At 31.3% G+C, this 22,311-nt stretch overlaps 1 protein-coding gene across 1 annotated transcript in view; it reads right to left on the reverse strand.

Moving 5' to 3' along the window:
* The window catches only part of LOC144834908 (melanoma receptor tyrosine-protein kinase-like), a 49,369-nt gene that overhangs the window by 23,513 nt on the left and 3,545 nt on the right, over window positions 1-22,311 (reverse strand). The window contains exons 2-5 of the mRNA XM_078689895.1: window positions 17,623-17,997; window positions 13,231-13,356; window positions 4,631-4,696; window positions 1,752-1,864 (exon numbers count right to left, since the gene is read on the reverse strand). Coding sequence (XP_078546021.1) covers window positions 1,752-1,864; window positions 4,631-4,696; window positions 13,231-13,356; window positions 17,623-17,997 — 680 coding nt within the window. The remainder of the gene's footprint in view (window positions 1-1,751; window positions 1,865-4,630; window positions 4,697-13,230; window positions 13,357-17,622; window positions 17,998-22,311) is intronic.

A 22,311-nucleotide genomic window follows, 5' to 3' on the forward strand; every position in this document is an offset into this window, starting at 1 on the left:
GAAATATCTATATTACTTTAATATAGTTACAGAAAATATCTTATTTTCCAACAAAACAATGCATATTGTGGGACTGATACCAATACAGTTGGACTACCAACCATGCATAAAAGAGGGTGTAAAGACTCAAACTTTTGAAAACAGCTTCTGTATGTCAATTAACAAAGAAAAAAAACAGTTCGAATAACATTATACAATTATTTCCATTACAGTACTATTTTTTTTGTAACTTTATCGGTACGGTAAGAAGGAAGCCATCTCAAATGACATTACACGGCAAGCACTAATAGGATACATTGTACTGCTGATGATACAGTAGTTGGAGAAATACTTTCAGTGACTTATGTATTGAACCAGAAAATAGGTTTATTAAAACCTCTTGGACATAAATTGTTTCTATTCTCAAAAGGAACATCACGCCATTCATTTTAATAGGTTTGTGGATGATTACCAGCTGGATCCAAAATATGTTTTGCTAGTAATTCTAAGTAACTAAACTAAAATAAACTTTGTATAATATTACACCATACTGTAGAATTAAACAATACAACAGTTGCGGTTGAAGAATTTTTAAATAGGAGAAGTGGGTTGGTATCAAGGTGTAACATCTAGGGAGGGGCACCTATGTACAACTAAAATATTGATACATTTACATACATTTCCAAATGTGCAAATTGCTATTGTTGATATTCAAATCTAAATTTTAATCTAATTTGTATTGTCCAGCCATGTACACTGTACATACAATTATTATACTATATAAAGGAAATTCTTCTTTCCAACAAAAACGTTTTGATACAAAATGATAAAATAATGTGCATATTGCTCTATAATAAGTTTTAATTTAAAATCCAACAGTAAGTAATCAGGTCTAAAGGTCTATCATCACAAATGGAATGAGAACACATCATTAAAGATGATTGTAAATTAAACTTTTAAATACGGATATAAACATCGTTACTCGTGCTATCAATTACAAAGTATATTTTCTCTTTTATTTAATAAAAAGGATAATAAAAGATTTAACAGTTGGAAAATATCCTAAACTTTAAGCAAAATGGAATTATTTATGAAAAAACTACTGTAATACATGTTGTTAATGTTAATAGAATTCAAATATAATTATATACAAACGTTGGATAGTATCGTACACATTCATCATCATCAGTGGAAACATACATTTCCATATTTATATCATTTACTGTAAAATACACACAGAAAATCATGTTGCTTTGAGACACAAAAAGTACAACTATCGACAAAATCTTATATATTCTATGTCCTATAGCAGCTGGATAGAAGCTATTGCAGCACATACTTGTAAAGAGAGATGATAAACAGTTTTTCCTTCATATCTTTCACACAGTTTTTGGGACCAGCAAGTAGAGTTGATGTCAAAATGAGTAATAACCTCTACTTCATGTAACACCTTTCTAAAAACTTTTCTCTACAATAACATATGTTATTTGATATTTCCAATTAGAATTGAATTCGCACAAATTATTTTTTAATTGTTTAATTTGAATTTCTGTATAGTTTCTATATTGCCAACAAATATTTTATATTAATTGGTTATTTATTTCTCAGCCTAAACCTGCTCTTAAGCTCTACACTATTAACTATTTTGACAAAAAAAGTGTGATGTGCCTAAATATAGTACTGTAGTAATATGCCCAAATATGGTAGTGTCATGACATCACATTTTTTTTGTCACATAAAGTTTGATAGTGTACACAGAGCTTTAGACTTACCAAACATTGATCAGGTCCAGATCCAGTACAACCTCCAATGCAGTTGGCATCACAACATTGGTCAGGTCCGGGTCCAAAGCAACGGTTTTCACATGATGAATTACATTTGGTTACTGCAATCACATAAATAAAAATATAATACGAAAATATTAATATTATAAAACAATTAGAATGTGACACCATCATGTAGAATATGTTTTTTAAATACAGAAAACTGAGGAAACACAGACCATTTCCTTTGCATTAGTGGTCCATGTCCTCTAGCATAGTGCAGTGCTTATGTTTATCACATCAGGAAACTATCTACATTTGAATGGGTATCAACAGCTTAATATCTCATCAAAAGATGAGAAAAGGAGCGGAATGTCATGGGCTCTCGATTTTATTTATCAGAATTTAGTCTTTAGTTTTCAGACTAAAAGAGCGGATTGGTAAGCACAATATGGTAAGAAACACAAAATGGATGTTACTGTAGACATTGTATATCTGTGTGATGTTGTGGAATGTTTTAAACATGTGGAATAATAAAGTGATATTGTATTGTATTACACTGTAGTTACACTATCCTTGCGTGTTGCACCAGTGGCCATACGGTGAGCATGTGCCCTCTCCCCCTCAATGTGACATTAAGACTAGAATAACCAAGAGTTAAAATGTAGTGGGCCTGCATGTGCCCACATGGATATTAATCTAAATTAAATTCTTATTTAATTTTGTTTCTATAAACTACTAGTATTAGCTGTAGGCTCTTGTGAATGTAATCAACATTTATAAGAAAGGTCGGGCAAAAGGTAATCGGGAAAGTATATTTCACATCCAACAAGATAACACAAGAATAATTACAAACTAGGAATTAAGCAAACGCAGATTGAAAAAAAATATGAAAAGGTTTGTTAATTATTGTTTTCTAGTACTATATGAATGTAAAGGTCACAGCTTTATTCAAGTTGATTAAAACTTATTTTGAAAATAAGCCAATGTCTTTTGGGTTTAATTTATTACAACATGCACGTTTCTGCTGAATTTTAAAAGATTATTTATTTAATTTTTATATTATAAAGCTTTATAGGTCTATAAGTTTATTGTTGCTACTGCACACACGTGTATATTTTTTCCCTAAAAAACAGAAACTTTATACACTATGCATAATAGTACAGGGTAATACCATTGAAAGGGTCACAATACTGAAACTACTATAAACTCCTTATAATCAGGAAATCACAAGAAAAAAACATGCATCTGACAAATTATTATTATTATTATTACTTTGTTTACCCAGGGTATTAATAACATATTCAAACAGTATATAATTTGAAATTGAGTAATCAAATTGGCTTGTAGATTTTTATTGGTGTTTCTGTAACTGTAAACAAGGTCTTGTTGAGCAAGAATATACAATGGATGACGTAAATCTAAAATTTGAGAAGGAAAATAATCACAATTGAAGAAAAACATTAAACAACACGTTCAAAGATAAATACACTACCCTAGATTACTCTAACTATGTAAAGCAAAACCGATGTTAAGAATTATCTAGAGTTGCTCTCATGGCAGTACTGTATATAAATTCACGTTTAATATAACGGGAAAAAATGTCTACTATCCGACTATCGGCGTGTGATGTTAACATTGTTCGCATCGAGGGAATTTCAACGCGGTAATCACACATAACATTTACTGGATTGATATACGAATATCGTGATAAAAATCGTAAGGAAATGTATGTTAATTAATGAGTGAAATGGGGGAATTGTGTGCCATAGTTTTACCCACTCTTTAATAATAATAGTGATTTAACCGATCATCATTATAATTGTATTAATAAATAATATACCCTACTGGTAATGTTCCCTGTAAAGTTTATATTATACTTATAATTATTCTTAATTTATTAATGATAGTAGATATTAGATATCATGATTATTAATGACATCGCTCATAAAAATATATTCTAAATTTCATGCAACATTGTGTTTGAGATTAGTTTTAAATCTCTCTACAATATTTGAAAGGCATGCTTTCTGTTCGTAGTGGTACTCCTTTGATCTTAAGCAAATCCTGGAATAGATAATAACAATAAGGTCATAGGTTAAATTCCTATTCTTTAAATGCCCCAGTTATTGTAGCATGATGAAAATAATAATATATCATATTTTCAATTGTTTTAAAAACAAAATAAATGATTGCATTGTATAAAAACTGCACAGAGTGCACTGCATTTTCATGGAATGATTTTGGTTGTTGAACTAAAGTAGAAAACCACTTCTTTTGGGGGCACCTCTATTTAGGGGACATTGTTGAACCCACAAATGTGAAAACGCATCACCCACAAAATGTGAAAACAACCACAAATGTGAAAACGCACCACCCACAAATGTAATAACGGCCACAAATGTAAAAAAAAAATCAAATCAAATTTAGTGCTAGACTCAAACAACTCGACCAAATTTGTTTGGGCCTAGCACTAAATTTGATTTGGATTTTTTTTCCATTGGTGGTCGCTGTTTTCACATTTGTGGGTGATGCGTTTTTACATTTGTGGTTGTTTTCACATTTGTGGGTGATACGTTTTCACATTTGTGGGCGTTTTCACATTTGTGGGTGATACGTTTTCACATTTGTGGGCGTTTTCACATTTGTGGGTGATACGTTTTCACATTTGTGGGCGTTTTCACATTTGTGGGTTCAACAGACATCCTTATTAGTAGACACTTTCCAATGAAACAAATGAAGGACAATTATATTTTAACACTACAACCTACTCCTATTCAGGAAACAATACCCAAGGTGTCCACTTAAAAGGGGTTTTACTTAATGTGTTGTAAAGAATGTTTAAATATCAACTATTACAATATCATATTTTTCTTGACAATACTTACATATCTGACACATTTCAGGACCAGAGCCCCAACAGCCTCCTGTGCAATTGCTATCACAGTCACCACCTACAAAATAAATATATATAAATAAAATGCTGTTATGGTACAGGTATGTATATAAAATAAGAATATTATGAAAAATGGATCATCTGAGTCTGTGAAAACATTTACTGGTTTTTAAATACCTGTAGCGGGACAAACATACATTAATGATTCTCAAATTTTAAAATTCTTCTAATTGTTCTATTTAATCACTTTGAGTGAACATAATTGAATGTACAGTATGCAAATTAATATTGGTTTTATTTTACCGTAGAAAATGACACAAGCTTTCCCAAAATTAGAAACCTTCCTAGTGTACACGCTTAAAATTCAGAATGCACTTAATGTACATAGTATGAATGATGTTTTTAAATTAATTATAATCAATATTAATCAATATTCTCAATACACAATACAATGAATACTGTAAACACAAAATGTATCATCATCTTCATATGCTATACACAGAGCTAAATACTTAAACATATTCTAAACATACACCCAGTTTCTATATACAAAGTTCTCGTTTCCAATTAGATTCATTTGCCTAATTGAACTCTGTGTATATTTTTCATCTAATCACCTCATTTTAACTTTCTCTTGATAGATTACCAGACTAACACAATTTACTTTGTGGAATTGTTTACATTTCACCCTAACGTACGACTGTTATAAATCGTGATAACTTCTTTGGAATTTCAATGGGCACTTCAAGTGGATAAGGCAGCCAGGGTGTATAATATTTAGAAAATATTGAGCTTATCATTCAAGACAGGCATATAGCCGGCCATACGTTCTATAACAAATTCGTCCAGGGTGGTAATGTACATCTACAAGGGTGGGTGCCAAAACACATTAAGTGGCAAATTTGGGGTCAAAATTAAGCATATAATAATATGTCTGCCCTGCACAAATACATTCAAGCTAGTTTGTAAAGAACTATGTAATTTTGCATAGTTTAATGATGAGAAAACACATTTTTTTGTTTTCTTTGTGTGAAATTTTTTTTCTTCCAAATTCTTAATTTTGATCTAAAAACCTTATATATTATTATTATTATTATTATGGCAATATCATCACAAATAATTAATCTTTTTGGTGATTATAACATTTCTATCCTATATTCAATGTTTTACAGCTATTTGGTGATTAAAATAATGGAAGCTATCAATAAACTTAATGAATAATCATGTCACCATTTATACACAAACACTATAAAACTGCTCTGCATTAAAATATTGATGGAAGAATCAGTAGGTGCACGTTCACAAATGAATCACGGTCAGTAATCAAGCAAAACTGTTCACATGATAAATCCTGCATCATGATCTTTTTTCATTGATTGATTTTTACTTTTCCTTTTCTTTCTTTATCCTAATTTCTTTTTTAATGCTGAGCTAGTGTCTTTTAAATTACAATATATTTTGGTCTACCTGGCTTTGGCAGCCAGTGGCAGAAATCATAATAAAGTAGGATTTCTCTTAATCCTATTAGTATTGACTTAAGACAATAAATATTTCAGGATTCCTATTAAAATGGAATTTATTTTTAGATTTTATAAGGGTAATTGATTTTCTAAAGCCTAATATGAGTGGTGAATACGGCCACAGGACTTGGCTACCATATCAGGACATCGGAAATTACTTTAACATTAATTTATATATTACTCCATATCTATATGATTGAAATACTGTATATAATCAATTGTCTTTAAATGTCCATACATTTCTTAAAACATATCATCTAAGAAATACTGGGATAATTCAACCTCTCCTCCATCCAATTCTGCATACTACATACCTCTCACAAATTGGTTGGAATGCTATTTTATGTCCCAGCATGCATCATATAATGATGTGAAGTTCTTATGCGCATGTGGTAATAGAATAATATGTCATATATTATGATATGAAGGATACAGTTATGAATGAAGAAGGAAAACAACTCAATGCCTATTACTAGTTTAAATGGAGTTGAAGATGTAGTAATGTGATGTTTTTTAAATCTTGGCTTTTGGCTTTTAAATTTTGTATGCACTTCCAAAAGAAAAAAAACCCTACTGTTATATTAATATTAATATTTAATGATATACTATATTTTGTATTAATTTTAATTACTGCATGCTGGACAAATTGAAAATCTAAATTTAACAATTAAAAAAAACGTGCGGTTAATACCTTAATTGTTTTTATTTTAAAATACTGATTAAAGGGATTTTCAATCATGTATTAATTATATTAATTCAATTGATGAATACAGTATAAAGTATATACCAAAACAAATGTCACTATTTATTATTGCACTCTATATAATACATGGTTCAGATTGCCCAATCAAATGCATCATTACAGTAGTACTGTACTGTATAATAATATATTAAGTAAATTATATTATAATTGGATATCATTGTTGTCATTAAGAATCATAGATACACCAGTTCAGAATAAAACACGAGATATTTTTTTAAATACTGTACTGTGTATTATGTTATTTTTATTCATTGATGTGATGATCTAATAATTAATAATATAGTAAGTAGATAAGACAAGATAAGAATCTACGAACTTTCGTTCATGGTAATAATTTTTTGTTGACAATAATAAATTTTGATCATATAAAGCTATAGTCAGTTAGTTTTTATGGCCGCTATAGTCATTTAGTTTTTATGGCCGCTGTAGTTTCACGTCCAGGATATGAAATTTAGCTGATTTTAGCTGTATCAAAAAAATCACATCACTCCACTCGTTATGAGGGGGAGGACAAACAGACACTATTTTTAACATTTGGACTTATACCGATTAGTTCATTTTAATTACTCTTTTGTTAATTTTTTATGTAAACTACACATATTTGTGCAGAATTTGATGTTTTTCTTACAAAACATACTTGTCATTCATCACCATGTTCACTTTCTTTAAAAGATGCAAAGCCATTGAAAAGTTCAACCAATAAAACACATGATCTCTGGCTCCAGCATGTTTAGTAGAACATCTCATGCAACATCTCAACAATGCTTATACAGAATCATGCATGCATTGGATAAACGAGAGCCTATGGCAATTTAGAAAACATCTTTTTAAAGCCATGATGTAGATTCTCCTCTGTTAACGCATCTATCAGGCTTACCATACTTATTTTAATCCACTTTCAAATTCCAATTGTCAAGGCTGGTAAAGATTAAACAGCAGTAAAGATGGATTTGGCAAAGAAATAGGCTCATCCGTGTGAACCATTATTCATTAAACTGATAATATCTTGTCTTATCTTGTAGACAGCCATATTCAGCTCATCTGACAGTTCATCTGTTTTACTTGCTGTATCTAAATCTTACACGATTGTCAATGTATTTGTAAAACTAGCCATTGTATTTAATTCATGTATTCATAACATGTATGATGTATTGTACTTGTCAAGACGTCGACTAGAAAAGAACTACAGTATTTGTATTTTGTTGTACACTTCATTGAACCTCAACTTCTTATCACAATTTTTTCTAGTTCCATTGAATTTTTATTCAGTGCAAAGCGACAGGATTACTTTAAATTATACTTCTGATTGACTCAGGAAAGTGAATGACCCACATTTACTTACAAAATTCTTGCTTTCCAAAATGACATAAAATAAATCATTATAAATATTTAATTGCTTATTTTATCCTTACTAATATCCTATTATCAAATCAGTTAATTATATATTGACATCATTAGTGTAGTTTGAAAAGGTTCTCAAAGATCAAGCAAAAAAGTTCAATTACGTCATGTGTGTTTACAAAAGATAAAATGCTTTCAATTAACTATTTTTTAACTAACATTTATAAAACAGACAATATATCATTAGGAAGATATTGGCTAGCAAATTATCTGTTTTTTAATTTAAAAACACAAAGTAATTGGAAACACACTCCATAGGTATTTAGATGACGACTCTACTCTAGCCTAATCAAAACATGAGACTTTTCAAATTTATAAAAAAGGTTACTTCTTTGCTTGTTGCACAAAGATTATTACTTGTATTCATCATCTTATATTTATAATTCAAAACTTATGGCTTGATTCTGTGTACTGTAACATAAATACAGTTTATGTCATGACCTTAATGAGCTTAATGGTATTTTGAGCACAATTTTATGCTAAATTATGAATTTATGAATTCTAAATAAAAGATTGTATAATTCCACAAAGTGAAGTCTTATGATTGCTACTAATTCTTTAAACTGTTTTAAATTCGCAAATCTTTTGATAGGAGTTTAAAGACAGTAGTGTAGTTAAATAGTTTATAATATATAAGCTTAAAAAGTCATAAAAACATTGTGGTTGTTCTACTATTCTTTTAGGGGTGTTCTTCATAGTATTATATCTATTACTTTTACCAGGAAGTTATTTTACAATTCCCTGGTTTTTTTTACCGTAGCCAACATGCATTTCAAAACGTTAACTTATTTTGAATCCGTACTTATAAATCGCCTAATGTACAATGTACTGTACAACTTTAATAACTTTTAAAACAAATATTCTGGTCTATGGAACAATCTTGGTTGATGAACATAGAAATCATAAATTTTCAAGAAACCTCAACTTTTACAATGCTTTTCACAACACTTTTCTTAACATTTTAATACAATGTTGTTTGTATTGATTGATTGTGGAGAATATTTTCATTTATCAAAAATATGAACAGAAAACCACCGTAATATTTTGTATTAAAACCGTTTACTGTTCTAAAGTAACTTTTATACAATGAATCCACTGCTTCCATCTTTAATTAATGTCAAAGGCTATTGGAGGCAGAATGCTAGGCCATTTAATAATGCTTGGATTTAAGCCACAGAGAAGATGATGGTACATACTACAGGTTGGCACTAGAGATCAATAAAGGCAATAACCTTATCATGGAATTCTGGATCTTGGTCCAGAATGTTTGCATACCACTTAATTCAACCTTTATCTTGGAATTCTATTTTCTAAAATTTGGTACCGATTATACTAAAATTATAACCATCCGTAAGGATCCAAGTAACTGATGAGGATATTGGCTTACGAACCCAAATTGGATTATCAACGCATTAATGATTACAATTTGGAGACCAAGTCTACTGCATTTTAAATACGAAAAGTATCATTACAAGCCAACCAATCATTTAATAGTATTTAGTAACGTTTGATGTTCTCCACTGATCTTTAAAAGTATTATATTCCACAGTATCCAAACTTTAAATCATGCAGACATTTGGGATCATGGTTGCAGGTTATTTTTGGAAGCTTGGTCTCAAAAAATAATAAGCTGATACCACCTACCAGAAACAGAAAAGCATAATACAGTATGTTATGGTACTGTATGTTAAAATCTACAGAGTTTATGGTTTCATATTGTGAGGTCACATTATAATTAGCATCACCCACTAGTTGAGACCTATGGAGATGTATGCCACATATACAATTCAAAACCAAACTCTGTACAGTTAGGCCAACATTATACAGATATTGCCTGCTTAGAGGTGAAATATAAGATTTGACATCCCCGAGGGAATGATATTATGTTCGAGGGAATATATATATCCCGAAGCGGTAGCTGCGTGGCGCAGCGATGGAAGCGTTGTCTTGCGATGGAGCCACCCGAGTTCAAATCCAGTAGATGACTTTTGTTTATCGGCGAACGCGAGTGTTGCCACACGAAAATTACACAGTCAATATCATCGAACTCGAGAATGTATATGTTTAATAACAGGGGACACGATAATTACGCGAAAATTAATCGGTCAATATCATCGTTCTCGAGGATATATACGATTTACGATCCTCGCAGCGGTAGTCACGTGACGCAGTTTCAACCAATCACGTTCACGTATTTACATAGGCTATGTAATATAATACAATAAGTTTACAGTCTCAAAAAGGCATAAATCTACATTCATAGCATGGAAGAAATCTTGATTTATTTCCTCCACTGTCATGAGAACAATTTGACTCAATAAAACATCAGAAATAGGTTAACTTTATTTACATATTTAAAAAAACAAACATATCCCTTGGAGGGTATCTAGACCTTTTATAGTGTTCTATGCAAGATGTAAAATCAAGCTGATATAACAAACTTACTGTACAGTGTGTTGAGCTTTCTTATAAACAAAATAATGCTTTTTTGTGTTAGCTATTGAATTGATGGAACTCGATTTTATCTTTGTATTCAGTACAATAATAAGTTTTTATAAAATAAGTTTGTAAAACATCACAACCGACCTTGTCGCTCCACAATTTAAGCTTTTGAAAAATTTCACCCACATGTATACACGTGTTATGGAGCCAAATAACAATAAGTAATTGTTCCTATATGCTTTTGATGCCGGCAAAGCCTATTATTATTTCTATTTTCTTATGATTCTATTATTTATTTCTGTAGCCTTCCAGGTGCCTTGCGATTAATATAAAAACATCATATTGTTAGATAAATAGGTACTTATTTTGGAATTTATCAGCAAGTAAGTTCGGCATGTGGCTAACTTAAAATGAAAGTCCAGATTATTGTATAGAGACCACTCGTTAGTTTCTTTTTAAAAATATTTTAAATACAAACATATTGTTGACACCTGATTTTCCTAAGGTAATATTTTTTAAATCATACTGTATCTCTAATAAAAGGATTTCTTATTTTAATACTTTATATCAAAATCCAGGAAAAGAAATCATGTAATACAGTACAATAAAAAGGAAGGAAATAAATGTTTGATTTGATTAGCGGTACAATCTCAAAGAGATCTCGTGCGAAAAATATCATTGCTAATAAAAAGGATTTAAAGAATTTTGTTGACAAAACTGATACTGCTGCACAAGCACTGTACAGTATAATATTTCTTGAAACTAAAATAATTCCAGCAGCCTATCTCAATATTAATCTTAAGACCTGGATGGAATGATTTATGACAGTACATATAAATAAATATCATTGAAGTTTACAGTGCATGTCAACAAAGTATCACAATTGTGCTAAAAAATAATCGTGGCTTAAAAGGAAGGAATGGAATAATTATATAAAAAAGAAGCTTTCTTGAACAGACTTAAAAAGACTATCAACAACTAATAGAATGGTTCCCTTAGGTAAAAGAGTTTAAGTTTGACCGTAACTTCAACTTTAATAAATAATAAGTTCATGTCCTAAGCCCCTTGATAACGCAAATGCGTATACAATTTAAGCTCTTTTTAACAATTGTATCTCCTTAGGCATCCACTAAATTGATGTGTTTTTTTCTAAATTAAATTCGGGGTCATTGAGTAAATTTCTACCACAACAAAGTCAATAATAGATTATATTTTTGTTGTTGAAAATATATATTTATGATGCAATTATATAAACTACCTCACATTGTAATTTAACGCTTTTCAAAACGATAACCTCAAATGTAACGCAATAAGATTAGTGCTGGCGGTAATAATAATTTTAAGTTGATTTTTTCTCAATAAATCAAATATAAACAGTTTTCAGTTTCTGTAAGAATATGTTTTCTGTTTTCAGTTCTATTGTATTTCTTGTGCCAGGCATTATTATATTACCACAGTAATCAAAGGGTCTGTTTCTGCTACATAACGCAAATTAACCGTTTATTTTAAAATGGATTAAAAATGCGAAGACTGCGTTTCTGCTCAATTTGTGCTCCGAAATAACCGGTTAAATCAATGGGTGGTCCTGGCGGTTAATTCAAACGTTACTTTCGTGTAGTTGACTCGGGGTCAGCAGCTGTCAACCGTTATTTTGTGTTGCAGCCAAAAGTTGCTCAGCGATAACCGGTTAACCGAATTGAATGGGTGCTTTTAACTGGTTACCACAAATTTGTCCTGTTTCTCCTCCCAAGAAAATGGAGAATTTATTCACACCGATTTTAACAGGTTATTTTTATGCAGCAGAAACAGGCCCATAAAAAGAAAGCAGCATGGGCCTTTCCACTATTTTATGCCAGATTGGTTTATTATGTTTTTTTCCATTTATATTTCAAAATTAAAACAATGAAGTAACCAAGAAGTTTTCTGCTGTTATTTTATTTATTTATACTGTATATATATGTTTATGATTATTTGTTCATCTCTTAACAACAAGACATCACATAAATATGCAATACATTGACGTTTTACATTTAAAATCTTTGTTACGGTACATTAAAATGTCCATTAAATAGAAATGACGTGTTTAAAGTGACAATAAATGGTGACTTTCCCTCTCAAGAGATACAGTATAATAACAAAAACAAGGATAAAACATTAATTAAACTGCATTTTACTTCAATTATAAAATTCGCATTTGCATTTACGATTTTCTTTGAATGATCTTAGTTTCATAACTAATTTTTTTTTAGATTAACTAATTTTTTGTTAGCTATGGTGTTTTCTGCAATCAACTTTGGTGCACACTAATAAGATTTTTAATAATAGGCTCTAGCTAGGTTTCTCTCTGAATAACTGTACTATACATAAGTTGATGTCATCAGTGACATTTCAAATATTGCACAGTATAATATTATATTACAGTAATAATTAATAATATAATAATTGTAATGATTTAAATATACCTACATTGTATTAATGGATAGGTCACTTCTTTGTCAGCGCTAGTATCAATCACAATATCTGTCCAGTCTATTGAAGGGGCATGGCAAAGCTCATAATTTTTTAAAATCAACACGCCGCCTTTTGTAATTTCTGAAAAATAAAAGCAATAAAATCGGTACATAAAATAGGCAGTATTCCACGTTTCAAATTGTAAATTAGTCAAAGTCGGTTTATAAATGCTTTATTCTATAAATCAAAGGTACCCAACAGATGAGGTGTTTTTTAGAGAATTAACTGGTTATTTGAATGTTATTATCTATACCTGTATACAGTATCTAGATAAAGGTGTGGTGAATTCTTTTTCATTTTTGGAAGAAAATAATCTGGGGCCTTTAAATGATAATTTCTACTTTTAATAGAATTTTTCATTTTTAAGAATCCAGTTTCTCCACTGTCACCAGGAATTGATGACCAATTAAGAGACGACTTCAAGGTCTATTGATGACTGAGTGTATCATCATTGCTTGTTATTATTCACTTAAAATTCATAACCACAGAAACAGGATCAAGGGGACAATACATTAATACAAGGACAGGAAAGCCTATATGAAAGAGACAAGGCCAAATATGTGTGTAAAACATGGTTAAATCATATTTCCATATAGGATAGAGATTAGGTTTCCTTGTGGGATTATCATTCATACAGTGTATACAGTACTGTATAAATCAAATACTGTAGTGTTTGGGCTTAGTAGTATGGAATGTAGGCCTATGGTCATGTTTAGAAGACACCATTCCTACTAAAAACGTATTTAATGTTTTAAATGTATCTTGGGGTGGGTCAAACTTATAAAGTCTTTCTGACTTATATGACTCTCCCCCCACATGATTACTTCATACTATTTATTATCATGTATTATTATATTGTGGAAATAAAATTGAATTGAAATATCATAAAGGTCATAAAGTTAACATAATGAATAAATTCTGTTCATAAAACAATGTTAAGAAATTGCACTGCATTGTAAAAGATATAAGTTCAAATTTTCAGAATTTCAATATACAAAATAATCACTATCTAATTGAAAATAGAAATTTGCTCAAAATAATGATCAAGTACAGAAAAAAAATATAATCACTATAATGTACAGGGAATAATTTCGTCAGTGTATTACAAAAAAGCTGTACAAAACAACCATTTTGCTACACATTTCTAAAATTGTGTAGCAAAAAATATAATACAAAACTATGTTTCTTGACTCAAAAATCAGTTTGATTAGCAATATTGCTAAACAAAATTTTAAAATGAAATTTTTCCTTGCTGTATCTTAAAATTTTAGTATCAAATCAAAATGAGACTGCATTTGATGCAGTTTTAAGCCATAAATCATATGACTATTACAGAGTAGAGTGTACAAACAACAGTATTAAGAAAGATTAACAAAAACATAAAAAATGAGTTTGTAAAAGATTGTAAATGCTTCTAGATTTAGTCATAAAAACAATTGACACCACTATTTTAGCAAATCTGCATGTTAATAACACTACTTACTACTGTATAGTGTACAGTAGACACATCCCAGGTGCACACCTACCGTATATTTCGGTGTATAAGTCGCACCTGTGTATAAGTCGCACCTGTGTATAAGACGCACCCCCTAACTGAGAGTAAAATATCGGTATTTTTTATATCGTCGATGTATAAGACGCACTTTATATTTCATCAAAACAATTTTTTTTAAATTGTAATCAATATTATTGTAATAATATATTTTGTTATATCTACAACGGCGTCCCTTATTTAGGTTTTTTCTTACCTAGGCTCGGCCGCGCCCAGCCTCAACAAGTTCTTTCTAACTTGTTATTCATGAGTTTCGCACCCACAACATCGAGTGCATGACCGTGCATGTGTGTGGGCTAGCCTCGCTCGATCATTTCGAGAGGGCGCACGTTTTCACGGACAATCGTATTCGATTAGTATCTATGTATCCGAGAAGTGTGTACGCTAGGTCCATGCTATAATCAACTGGAGAATATACTAGTCGAATACCGTACACCATGTGGCCGCCAAGAAGGGCTTGCGCTGGGGGTACGGCGAACATGCGTATAACTATAAATAAATACTATTCCAATCGTAAATGTTTACAAATGAAATTTTATCGGAGCGCCTAAAACAGCTCCATAATGAACAAATCTTTTCATCATATTTAGTATAACATCACGCTAAAATGCCTTGAAAACTAGGCAGAAGCAGGTTGCTGTTACGTTAGTACACTGTAGCTAGGCATAGCCTACTCAGGCCTAGCCAACGAGGTGACGATATGTACAATCTGTGTGGTGAGGCATTTATGTTCAGTGTATAAGACGCACCCTTAATTTAGAGGTCAAATTTGCGTGTCAAAAGTGCGACTTATACACCGAAATATACGGTACTACAAAGGCTTAAAAAGCTATCTCTGCATCTGTAGTTTATCATTGCTATCTCCATGCCAGACTTAACCATACATCATTCATAAGCTCAGTTATCTACATTTTATTTACATACATTTGGTATTCATTCATTTTATAAAGAAACATTTATGCAGTCTATTACGAATACAGTCGAATTCGCGTAAGTCGAAAAATCGCGAAAGTCAAATTTTTATGAAAGTCCCAATTATTTCCTATACATTAACTGTGTAATTTTTATTTGTAAGTCAAATTTTTCTAAGTTGAAATTCGTCTAAGTCGTCGTCTTTTTGCGGTCCGAATACACACATTCTTTGATTTATATCGTATAAGTCGAAGTTACAAATCACGCGGCAACAACGCGCTAAAAAGCCGATGAAACATACGTAATTCGATAACGACAGAGGTGATAATGTCTAATACTGTGAGTTGTTTAGCGTTGAGAAATGAAGCGGCATTTTGTGGGTACCTATTTTGTGCTAGACAGATGGCAATAAACAATGGGTACAGTTTTCGAATAAGAACCGAAATGTATTTATATGTTTTCTTATTGTTGCGGCTTAAACCATAAAGAAAATAGAGTTTGTCATTGCCGATAAAGGAGGCTTAGCATTTATTAGGCCTAGCTAGCTAAGCAAACTCAATTAAAGAAGGCTCATCGTGTGGGCCGCGATCGCAACAGGGTCTACTAGCTAGGCCTAACCGTAGTGAGTGGGCCTAGGCCTAGCAGTTTTTTTACAAAATGTATAGTCGAAGTTCGCATAACTCGAATTTTTATACTAGTCCCCTTAGATTCAACTTAGGCGGAGTCGACTGTATTACTAGACTACAGAAATGAAAATGAGAAACAAGTATTTATCCTGTCATAAACACTATATATAATTTAATAAAATGAAAATGGAGTGTGTGGAAAGGAAGAGAATATAGAAAGAAAATCATCCAGAAATTTCAAAGAGAAATGACATGTTTGTCGTGTTATCAAAATGAAAACTTTGTTTTGAGCAACTGCTTTTGTAAATTATGGCAGCCCCTGATTAATAAGCTACAGTAAAACATATTGATGTAATAAATCAAAAATAAATATTCTGCAACAGGGATTTTTTGCTAATTGATTAACTAACATGCAGAAACACATGTACCCAGTATCTATACTGTGTGAACATCCCATTGATTTAATCTATTGGTACCCTAGTGGTCAACAATATATCATACAACTACCTAACAGTCAGGAAGTTTGTGGTTAATAGGAAAACTAATGGAAGTCATAGAGGCTAACAGAGGGTACTGATAATGATGACATCATAGCCAAAAACCTACTTTTACCAATGAGGTAAACAGTTTACAGTACTTAACATGAAAAATGATGACTTGAACATTTTATATAAAAAAAATAATTAAACCTTACTACTTTTTTATTATCTCAATGACAATATTGTAATCATCCAACAGGAACATTGTTTTATTGCTATTGGCATTATGGTAATTACAATATTTACAGTTAATAATTCGTCAATATCTTGCAAGTTAACTGTCTAATAAATAGAATGCGCTTATAGATGAATTTACTGTCATTTTCAGAGAATTAGAATAATCCAAGCAAAGAATAAAAAAACAAAAGGTATTGATTATACAGTAACTACTGTAGCTCTGAAATATAGTAAAACTAAATGTGTTCTTGACCCTCAATATAAGTACTAAAGATCAATTCAACCTGGTTAGGTGTAAAATACCTTACTATTGTACACAAGCTCTATTGTTGTGTTTATAAACTGCAGTACAGTAGGTCAAATATAATATTTCTTTTAACTGTATTCACACAGACGTTTATCTTACAGTGATTAATATAATTAATCCAAGAAATGTATGACTTCTAAAAAAATAAAGACTAGTAATTAGAAGATTAATTTTTACAACTTTTACAATTTCTATATCCTCGGCTTCCACTGTCGATGTATTTTCTTTACTTACCTTTTAATGAAACCAATCGCAATTCCAATAAACCAACAGTTCGTTCCGCAATCGCAGCGTCGCTACTATTTTGATTGTAATTATATGAAACATACAAAGCACTATCTTTAAAAACTTCTTCTCCCCGAATTACAGTCAATTTTGGCAGAGGAATATAAGGTATATAAGATTGGGTCACAAGTACATATCCAGACACGTCTTCAATATCATTCATAAATGAGAAATCTATAGATGTATCCTGTTGGTACGTTATTTCCACATTTCCAATCACGTGTGTGCAGCCTGTGAATGTATTTCGCATAATTGTTGATCTGTAAGCAGCTTCAGTGCTATTGACATAATCTGCCTTCCAATTTGTTCCTTTGCAGTATATAGCTATAAAAGAAAAAGAATGATTTGACTACAATGTAAATGTATTTTACATATTTTAGTTTATTAATATTAATAGGCATTAACTTTATATTGTATCTTTTTTTATCTGTTGTGCATAATAAAATATTTAAATAATTGTCTTTATTTTTGTATTAAGGCAGAACAGGTACTATGCTGTAGGCGACTAGTCAGAGGTTCTAGTAGACTGTGTGTTTTGACTTTACCTAAAAGTAAAAAGATAAATATTTTGCCACACACCGACTGACAGTGATGAACTAAAATTAAAAAAACTATGGACTTGGAGCAAGTCTACGTAGGGAACATGTGAGTGTTAAGACAGTTAAGTATTAAAAATGTTAATCAGCTGAACAGGCAATTAAAAATGCCATTTAGAATGTTCATTATAAATTCAACCTAAATTGCAGGTACTACTAATATACACCATACTGTACTACTCACATACAATTATTACCAGAAGTTAACTGTATTTGATTTTAAAAATCTACTGTATAATAACTGTATTAAAAAAACTGTATTGAGTGTGATAATTTAAAATTTTAAAAAAAGGATTTAATACTATTGGTGGTGATGTTCTTCCTGATCTTGTCTACTACGCGGGTCAATGACATGTCTTTAAATGAGAACGGCAAATAATATTGATTCTTTGTAATAAAAATACATATCACAATAGCTAGCAGGAAACAATTGAATCCTTCCGGTGAGGAATACCTTATTACAGTTAGTAGTTACCTCCGACAAGTGCTTTTTACTCCTACAGTATAATATTGTTTCTATGTACGTGGTTCATGATCAAGAAATTTGGAACCCTCTCTAATAAATTCATTGTGAAATTGAGCTGTGTACCATTACTTTCTAACAGTACTGTACAGAAGGTAGAAGGAGCCCATTTCCATGATATTGAGTTTCGTTTAACTATCTTACACTTACAGTATAACTATATCAGCCAATCAATAAGTATGTAGTTAATCAGCCTATAAAGCCTATACTTTACTAAGGACATTTCAGTTTGACTATTTATCTGCCTTGAATAATTTGATGCAGTTTTAGTTTTCCCATGGCTTTACCAACATTTAACCAGGACTACGATTGAATCATCCTATGTTTTTGTTTTATTTATTGTCATTATTGAAGAAATTCAGAGTGGACCCTTTTTGCAGACTCAGTCAGCTACAATGCAGTCACCTATCTTGAACGAACAACAGGGGCTGGGATGGACCAACACCAGGGTACTGTACTATAACTCCCTACTGGGCAGGCGAGGCAGTGGTCAGTAAAATTGGCCATTGGTCTTGGTAAATTTAAACCCTGAGGTAACTGCCCAGCATTCGAGTTAGACTTTCTAGTTCAATCCAGCTGGCGACTGTTTTTTTTTTTAGCATGATAATTTAATTACAAGTGGGCAAATGTTAATGTATATAACTATGTCTCCAGTTAGCTTAACATATGGAAATAAACAGTACAGAGATTCCAATCAATCTATTTGTACTGATTTTTTAATTGTTTGGGTCTCACTAAAATAAAATTTAGGATAGGGAGTTGGGATGTTTTGAAACATTTTTTAGTGTTTTCAAGGGCAGGATTCATGTGCAGTACCAGTTATTGTAAGGTAACTTAAGGGCCTAAACATTTTTAAATGAACTTAAACAGGTAATGTCCTTTTCTCTTGCATTGAAATTTTAGAAATGTCGCTGTTCGCCCAAGAAACTTCCTAGAATAACATTTGTATGTATGGTGGGCTGTACAATGTTATACTGATGCTGTTCAGGTTTCTTTCATCCAGTCTTACGTCACACAAAAAGGCCTAATTAACTAGATAGCAGGCACTTTACATAATCATAATTAATCATCACGTTGTTATCAATAAGTACAGTATGGATGTTTTTCATAACCTTTGACCCATGAATCACTATTCATTACAATAATCAGTTGACTAAATTAACAAAGTTTGCCTGTGGATGAATCTGTCAATATTACTCAAACAGCTTGAAGACTACATTGTGTACTGTATAAACACAGAATCAGCAAAATAACCTTTTAAGTCTATACTATTTATAAAATAGGTACAGCAGGTCTCTAAATTAAAAGTATTCTCTGTACAAGTACCATACTCGTATAACCCATGTTTGCGTATACTTTCACCCACTATTATTTAGGCTAAAATAGGAGGCTAGACTAGGCCTACTGTAAATGCTAAGCCTAAATTTTAACGATACTGAGTACTCTATTTTCTTTATGATTTAAGTTGTAGGCCGCTACTACAAGTCACAATAACAAGAATGAAACTAGAAAATTCATAAATCTGAGTTTCCCAGATCAAGAAAACTTGGATAGATCTGAGAATGAGATCCAAGTTTTCTAGAAACCCCACAAGACATGATTCCCTTGTTAATACAATTCGAGTATTAAATCTCATCTCATAATTTTTCCCAAATACCCAGGCCAATTCACTATAATACAGGTATTCTATTTCCTCATACATAATAGACAGATAATGTACAGCAGAAATAAACTCATAACTGTACCATGACCACTCTTTTTTGGGGTTTGTGAGATCAATCCAAGAACCACTTGTCCTAACCCTCCAGCATAATAATTTTTCAGCAGGAACATTTTTATACCTAACAAAGGTTGGGCAGAGTTAGAACTATAGTACTGTATGGTATTTGTTTACAATTTGTTATACAGAATGTAAATATACAATTTCACTTTCATTATACTGATACTGTAGTTGATTCTGTACACTATATTTCAAAGAAAGTGAAAACATTATAGAAGCTATTATGTTATGTTTGTAGTTTTGTTTTAAAGTTTGTAGTTAATTTAACAGAAGGCTTATAATAGAAGAAGCTTACTAATTAATAAGCTTCTATTTCTAAAAGAATTATTCTAAAAAAATTTAATATTAATATTAAATTTAGATATTAAAACACCACATTTTCAATACAAAGAGGTTCTACAGTATTAAGTGCATATCAATAATACAGTTACAAGTCTGTCCCATCTTTAACCTGTAACCTACCACCTCAACAGGGTCAATGTTCACTCTACCACTAGGCCTACTAGTACTAGTACTTCACAAACTTTGTATAGGTAGTGAAGTCATCATTGCAGTAGAATTTAGATTTCAAGGACTTCAAAATTACTTCCATTTTATTAAACAATCATTAGCAAGCAAACAACACCCAACAATTGAAAACCCCCAAAATAAAATTCCTAAAATTGTTTTAGAATTGAAGAGAAAAGACTTTACCCACATGATGTTACTACAGTATTAACATATGATGGGGCGTGTGGTAATTATAACCTTATCTTGTGATGATGATTGATAGAATGGCTTCCTTCAAGGGAAATACCAGAGTTGTAATTTACAATCTCCCTGTGAAATACTGTACTGTACCACCATGGAGGTACTGTATCTCCATGACTGTACTGTACCTAGTAGACAGGGGAAAATGACTGTAGTCATAGGGCGCGTTTATACAACACGCTATTACACGCATATTCAACACGCCTACGAGAAGCGTGTTGTATAACACCAAAGAGATTCCGTGTAATGAGATTTTAATTGCAAAAAAGGCTACTTGGCTGAATCCTAAAATTTTGTGGATTCCCGGTTGCTGTTGGCGTGTTGGAAGTGTCCTCAGGTTATTGTTTTGACCTCTCGTTAAATATAAGTATGTGCTGTGAAAATGTTGACCAAATCTAGTAGATAATTGTGCTTTTTTTGCATATTTTAACTGATTTAGCACTTAACATTAACGCTAATTAATGTTGGCATAATTTGGCAAAATGTAGCATAGTTTTATCCTAATTCTAAAACATTTTTTTTTAATTTCAAAAGCAGATTTAACAAATCAATAACTGAATAAACTAAATGTTTAACGAAATCATCCGTTTTATTAAAATCCTTAATAAACTAATATTAATTCATAATGCATGCGAGTATATATACAACTTAGGATTATGAACTATGGTATAACACGGTATTACGATTTAATGTATAACTGCAAGGTTTTTGTGGGGTGTAACACGCTAAAAATTAAAGACGTGTTCAAATTTAGGGTGTTGTATAAACACAGCCATATACTGTTTAAAATGGTCGGTTTCGGCTGCATAGGGCCGAATAAACCGTTTATTTCAAAATAGATTTTAAATAAAAATGTTTATATCAACTGCATTTCTGCTCAATTTTTACTCCTAACTGTTTAAATCAGTGGGTGGTCGTCGATGAACTGTTTTCAATCTGCTGTAAATATGAAATTATTTCAGAATGCGATAAAAAAATACAGGTATAGT

Source organism: Antedon bifida, chromosome 1, assembly GCF_963402885.1.
Source record: "Antedon bifida chromosome 1, ecAntBifi1.1, whole genome shotgun sequence".
Taxonomy (NCBI): Eukaryota; Metazoa; Echinodermata; class Crinoidea; order Comatulida; family Antedonidae; genus Antedon; species Antedon bifida.